This window comes from Arachis ipaensis, chromosome B06, assembly GCF_000816755.2.
Source record: "Arachis ipaensis cultivar K30076 chromosome B06, Araip1.1, whole genome shotgun sequence".
Lineage (NCBI taxonomy): Eukaryota > Viridiplantae > Streptophyta > Magnoliopsida > Fabales > Fabaceae > Arachis > Arachis ipaensis.
In genome coordinates, this window is record NC_029790.2 from 101,084,770 (window position 1) to 101,091,672 (window position 6,903).

General features: G+C 37.4%; 1 protein-coding gene across 1 annotated transcript; it reads right to left on the reverse strand.

Annotated features, from left to right (window-relative positions):
- LOC107647150 lies at positions 271-2,424 on the reverse strand. The gene is made up of 2 exons (XM_016351268.1): positions 1,318-2,424; positions 271-1,197 (listed from the first exon to the last, which is right to left on the reverse strand). Exons 1-2 carry the CDS (start codon positions 2,422-2,424, stop codon positions 271-273), a joined length of 2,034 nt encoding a protein of 677 aa, XP_016206754.1.

Below are 6,903 nucleotides of genomic sequence, written 5' to 3' on the forward strand. Positions count from 1 at the left end.
GTACTGCTTAAGACGACCTAGGTACCTTTACAAGCGAGATATGTGTTAGGTTGTTAGCTTATGAAATAACTCAAATGTAAAATTAGTCGTATAGTTACCTTTCAATTGGATACATCCACCTATAATGGACCGGGCCCCCTAGGCGTACCTCTTCGACCAGATGCGCGGTTAGATGTACCATGACTGTGAAGAAAGATGGTGGAAAAATTATTTCCATTTGACAAAGAGTGAGGATCACATGTTCCTGTAGGAGAGGAAGTTGTTCAGGGTCTATAGATTTACTGCATAGTCGTCTAAAGAAAGTTGACAAATCAGCCAGGACGCTGCCACTGGGGCTTCCAATACATTCCTGATAGCTATTAGGAGAAGATGTTCCATGAGAATGTGGGAGTCGTGACTTTTCAAGCCGGATATTTTTCGCTGTTGTAGGTCAATACAGCGAGATATGTTGCTTGAATGACCATCTGGAAAGACGACATTCTTTAAGTTCCTAAGAAAAACGTCCTTCTGTGAATTCGATATGGAAAATATTGTAGTGGGATACTTTCCATCTTTTCGTGGCCAGAGTTCATGCCTAATTTCCATCAGCTGGAGGTCTTTTCGAGCTTTGAGGTTGTCCTTGGATTTACCACTATCGTTCAGTATCGTGTAGATAATGTTGTCGCACATATTTTTCTCTATGTGCATCACGTCCATATTGTGACGCAACAAATTATACTCCCAATATGGGAGTTCAAAGAATATACTCCTTTTTTTCCAAGAAGACTCGTCTTGTAATGCAGCCTGTTGTCCGCGCGCTCTTTTACCGGCTTCCGTTTGCACCTTGCCAAGCTTGACATGCACATTATCCAACTGTCTCAAAATATCTCCACCCGACAATGTTACAGGCGGACCTCTGGCCTCTACCTTCCCATCAAATCTGACCCGGTCCTGCCGAAATCTGTGGCCTTGTTTCAGAAAGCGCCGATGACCCATGAAACACCATTTCTGACTAAACGTGAGTCGCTTAGACTCGGCATCCAGGTTGCACGTAGGACATGCTCTCCCACCGTACGTATTCCACCCAGATAAGTTGCCCAACCCTGAAAAATCGCTGATTGTCCACATCAACGCAGCATGCAGCTTGAATGTTTTTTTCTCACTAGCGTCGTACGTATCAACACCACGCCACAGCTGCTTCAACTCATCTATCAACGGCTATAAATAGACATCTATGTCATTACCAGGCATCTTGGGACCGGGAATAATCATAGACAACAAGAAAGAGCTGGGTCTCATACAACTCCATGGGGGCAGGTTGTAGGGGATGAGAATCACGGGCCAGATCGAGTACCTTGAGCTGAGATTTTCGAAGGGATTAAAGCCATCGCTAGCTAAGGCTAAGCGAACGCTGCGTGGATCACCACTGAAGTGAGTATATCTTCTATCAAATGCCTTCCATGCCTCTCCGTCTCGTGGGCGCCTCAAAAAACCATCCGAGTTAGGACCTTTCTTGTGCCACAACATGTCAACAGATGTCTTACTGGACATGAACATCCGCTGCAGTCGTGGAACAAGGGAAAAGTACCGAAGAACCTTCGCCGCCTGCGGCTTCCCTTTCTTCTTAACAACCACATTGATCCGGATAATGGAATTCCTCCTAGTCTTTTGCTTCCATCTCGAGGTCCCACATATCTTGCACCTAGACAGTACTTGATCGCTGCCCTGATATAGCATGCAGTCATTCGGACATGCATCTATCTTCTTGTACGCAATACCGAGCTTTCGTATGATCCTCTTGGCATCGTGCAGTGAAGCCAGAATCTTTGCGTGCTCAAAGGCCTCACACAGTAACTCTAGTATCATTCCGAATGCCTTGTCGCTCACGCCGCACATGCACTTTATATGGTATAGCCTGACCAAGAAAGCCAACTTCGAGAATTTCGCACAACCCGGATACAATTCCTGCTCTCCATCCTCAAGCAGCTCATCAAAATGACAGGCCGCCTGACTAGGTTCGCTGTACAAATAAGGCAACTCTTCGGCATCCCCCTCAAAATCTTTGTTGCTCGAGTCATCTTCATCGACAACAGAATCTGGAAAGTTGAATGCCTCACGAACCATGTCGCGCATTGGATCTCGATAGACGCTACCAGGGTCAGTTTCATGTGTCTCAGTAGAACTCTCTCCTACGTGTCTCTCCCCGTGATGTAACCGAAAAGTATACTTAGCAGGAAACGGTTTTAACAGCAAGTGATCGTAAGCATCCTCTCTAGTTTGGAATAGCCGGAACCCACACGAAGGACATGGACAATGTATCATCCCATCGGATGATGCATTCGCAAATGCGAAATCCAAAAATTTGTTCAACCCGGCCTTGTATTCAATACTACCTCGTGGCCTTGAGATCCAACTCTTATCTATATCTATTTTTATGATGTTCATATAAATGAATGAATAAAACTTTAATAAGGAAATACAAATAGAAAATAATAAAAAAAAAATTTCGGACGTACTGTCCAACGGGATATATTAAAGGGAAAATTTTTCTTAAGAACCGTTAGGAAGATTTAATTATTAAAAAGGACCGAAAAGTTGCTTACTCATGGTCTAATTCTGCACTTTTAAGAAATTACTGAAAGAAAGAATTTCTGGTTCCGAAGCCAAAAAATGAAATGGAAAAGACGAACTTCCTTATCACCTAAAGAAAAGGGGGCAGGAAAAAAAGTTAGAGTGTAACGATATAAAACACAAAAGTATAAATAACAGATCACAGTGCACAAAAAAACAAGAAAGTCTTTGAATCTGTTCATGTCGAGAGTGAAATAAATTGAAAAATGTTTTGGTGAGCATCTCTTCCCACACCTCCAGCACTTGTTTCCCATCTTCCAAGTTGCCTTTTCATTTTGCCTGATCCTTATTTATTAGATTTTCAGTGATACATCATTATTTATCTTTCATTTATGATCATTTTTATATATACATTAACGGTACATGTCAGTGAGATAAATCAAGGTTCCTGATTTGAGAAATGTAACGAATTCATCATACAAATCATTAATCATAGTAAACAATATAAGGAAATGGCTAATGCATGTGGGAAGTGAGATCCGAAAAGAAATTGTAGCCACTGTATGTTACATAAAGAAAGCCATCTTCATCCTTCTATTCATATATGGTTTAAATAATTGCTCCTGTAGGAGGAAGTACATTGTCCACTAAAATGAAGATGGCCTTTTCAGCACTTAACTATTGATATTATTACCAAAAGAGTATAACTAATACTCCACCTTAAATTTGTCATTTATCAGCTGGATAAAGAAAATCAATGACCATGATCATTGGCTAAGAACTAAGATGTAAATACACAATTCAGATGCAGTTCAATAAGAATTAATTCAGGTCCTATCACAATAACCTATCACAATATAAAGAAACATATCAAGTGAAGAAAAATATGGTAAGAAGCCTAATCGGCAGCTTTATTATATCATGGTGCATATATTAATATCAACCAAAGTTGATGTTAAATATTTCATTGAAAGTAGCATATCGCTGTACTATCCTCATTTATTATCATTAGAAAAACGACAACAGTTGGTCATAAAAGTGAACACAATTTGATTAGTATACCCCAAAACAACTCCACTAGTCATATTATATACATCTTGCTATGTTATTTTTAGACCAATCCCTCAAAAGTTCCTCACTATCAACTTATTTTAAGACTACATAAACAGCTCTACTAGTCATTTCATATTACCAACACAAAGATTAATACTAAAGCAAACCAAATAGTAGAAATCAAAGTAATCATGAACCAATTTGAAAAATAATAAGTGCTAGAATCCCAACACAATCTTAGGGAACAAACTCGGTCAGTGAAGTAACAATAAAGAGAAACTCAGTAATGTCTTGAACAGAGCACTTTTTTTGTGTGCTAAGGTCTTAAACAGAGCAAGAGGAAACAAAAATGTGATTAACAAAGCACAAAAGCTAAACTTAGTAACTAAGAATTCTAAAAAAAATGAAACTTTATAAGTAAACACGCAGAGTCCATATATAATATCTCCATTGTTTTTCATACTTGGAAGATTGACCAAAATCCTATCTTATGTAAACCAAGTTCTCTATCAATAATTAGTATCTAAACCAGCCAAGCTAGCTAACTGAGGAAACTAATTAAGTACTAATTTCAAGTTTCACATAAATAATAATACAAAGGAAACCTCTAATTATTTTTTGAAAAAAATTAAACTAATTAAAATAAGTACATAAATAATTATATCTCTAATTGATATTTATTAAGTCAAATTTCACTTCCTACTATTACTATTACCTAAAAACTCTAAGTGCATTTTATCCTCGTTGATTAATCGTTATGTATACATAGTTATATACTGTTTTAATTTATTTAATATATAAACTAAAAGAATGGTCAATCATCCATTCATAGGAGACATATATGAAATAATATGTGATTAACAATTGCTTCTCTTCTAGTGACATGTAAACATAAAGAGCATGTCATATATATTCTGATTTAACTGCCCCCTCTCTATCTCTCTCTGATCTGTTTCCTTTTATAATAATATATAGTAGAAACTAGGCCTTGCAGCTTGTATTATGGCATAACAGCAGACAAAATGAGACAGCATAAAACATGCAGGGTGAAACCAGCAGCTATGTCTGAGTATATGAATCAACGACTGACATAACATGGAGAATTTCTATAGACCACAGCTAGATAAAACTTAGCTCGTTCAATCTTCTGTCCAGGCACAGGCAGAGAAATATATAATAAATGAATAAATGTATTAATAATTCTGTTGAAATCTGTTGAACATAACAGGTACCAATCAGTCCAACTAAAAATGGAATAAAGACTCATGTATCTATATGTTTATTATAACTTAGTAACTCCTAATCATATCAACAGTTAATTCATTAGTCAGAGTTTTTAGAAATTAGAATGTCATCAAATATACTATATTATCAGTTATCCAAGATTTTCCAAAACTCACATAATATTGCTTATTCGAATTTAATTTTACTATTAATAGGCAAAAGATGCAGTGGTGAGACGTTGTCAATGCAGGTAAGTATTGGTTATAACACATAGACAATATTATGGTTACATCAGGATCAAATCCTTCTTACTATAACCCTTTCCTAACTAGGAGAATGATCAATTCTACTACTCACATATGCAAAAGATGAATGGATGCAATATTGCTAAATAAAATTTATCATAGTGGATTCAATAGTTTATACATTCAAAATTGTTTACTCCTCTTCATCTTAATTCTCTGAGGTCACTTTCTTGCTGTCTTCATCTATCTTCAATAGTTTAACCAAATTGAATAAAGTATGAAATAATCAAATAGATCCAAACTTAAAAGATCAAATATTAGTGTTACAAGTTCAAATACCATAATTTGAGAAAGGAGGAAGAGGAGGGGAGGCAACAATTACATGTTCCAATGGTTTGTTTAGCATAAAAATTTATTAACATGGTTTTAAACTGTAAAACCTAATTAAAAATCAAATAAAACTAGAGAAAAGTCAATGACTACCCTATATACATGTGGCCACCTCTTTAAACATTTTTTTTTGTTTTTTTACCGATTCATGTCTCTAACGTGGAGATTAGAAATGGTTGGTTAAGACAAATTGACTTTAAATAAAGACGACTTGGCAGCACATGCTGCATGCAGCAACTTGCTATACTTTTGTTCATTCTAATATTATCTTACTTTAGTTATGTCCAGAAACAATAAGCCTTTAGCACAATTCGATCGAGTTCACTAATACTCAATCTGATGAGGGCCTATTATTCACAAGAGATCATTGTTTTGGGAAACAAATCAGACAAGCCAGTTGAACTGAAAAAAATTCTAAAATCGATGCCTATAGTAATTAGAGTTGGGAACAGATTTGTTTGAAGAAATATAATTTTTTACAATAATGTTTGAGAAGCAATAAAAAATTAATCGCACTGAATGAAATCCCTAACTCGAAACCGCTTCAATTAGCCACAATTTATAGAAGATATAGACAAATACATGTTCAGAACTCTGAACCAATAATGAAAACCAGAAGAAAAGCTCAATGTGGAAGAACAAACCGGTGAAAGGGGGAGGCAGCGATAGCTAGGATTCGCGCACGGTGGAGGACGGTGTCGGGGTTTCACGCACTACCGATGATATGCTCAACTTCGTCGCCGGTGATGGAACCACAGTTGGTCGCTGCGCGATTCGACGGCGAACACGAAAGCGCCGGGTGGAGCAGATGGTACGCGGCTCTATTCCCGCTCGTGTTTGGCGCGCTACCAAAATGAAGTGACGGGTTTCTGCAAATTTGGGGGGAGGGGGGTTTCAATTAATAGCAGTAAAGTAAAATGGGGAATTGAATTAAGGAATTGAAACTCACCTGGCGGAGTTTCTGGGTGTACTCGCGGGTAGGTTGCGCTAGAGGGAGGTTGGGTGCTCTTCGCGCCTCTGCTCGTGCTTTCGTTTGCGCCAAGAGGCTAAGTGAAATCAGCATGGTTAGTTGAAGATATATACACCAAATTCGAAGCGGTTCGGATTGCACGGCCGATATCCAGGGAGGTTTAGCGGTACCTGCCACACCGCCGCGGATCTCTGCCAGGATCTTGTAAACTAGCGGCGTTTTTAGCTAGGGCCGTTGTTTCTCCGTCGCTAGACTCCGCATTTGCTGTAGTGAAATATCAAGATAAATAAGTATTTAAGAGATCAGAGAGAAAAACTTGAAAAAATAATAATGCAAGAAAATTTTTTAAAAAATTAAAAGAAACAAAAGAAGGAGGAAGTTGAAAACATTTACAAAAAAATTCAAAAAAAAAGTCTAGAGTGATCATTTAGTAAAAATTTCAGAAATAGTATATTAAAATTTCAGTACATA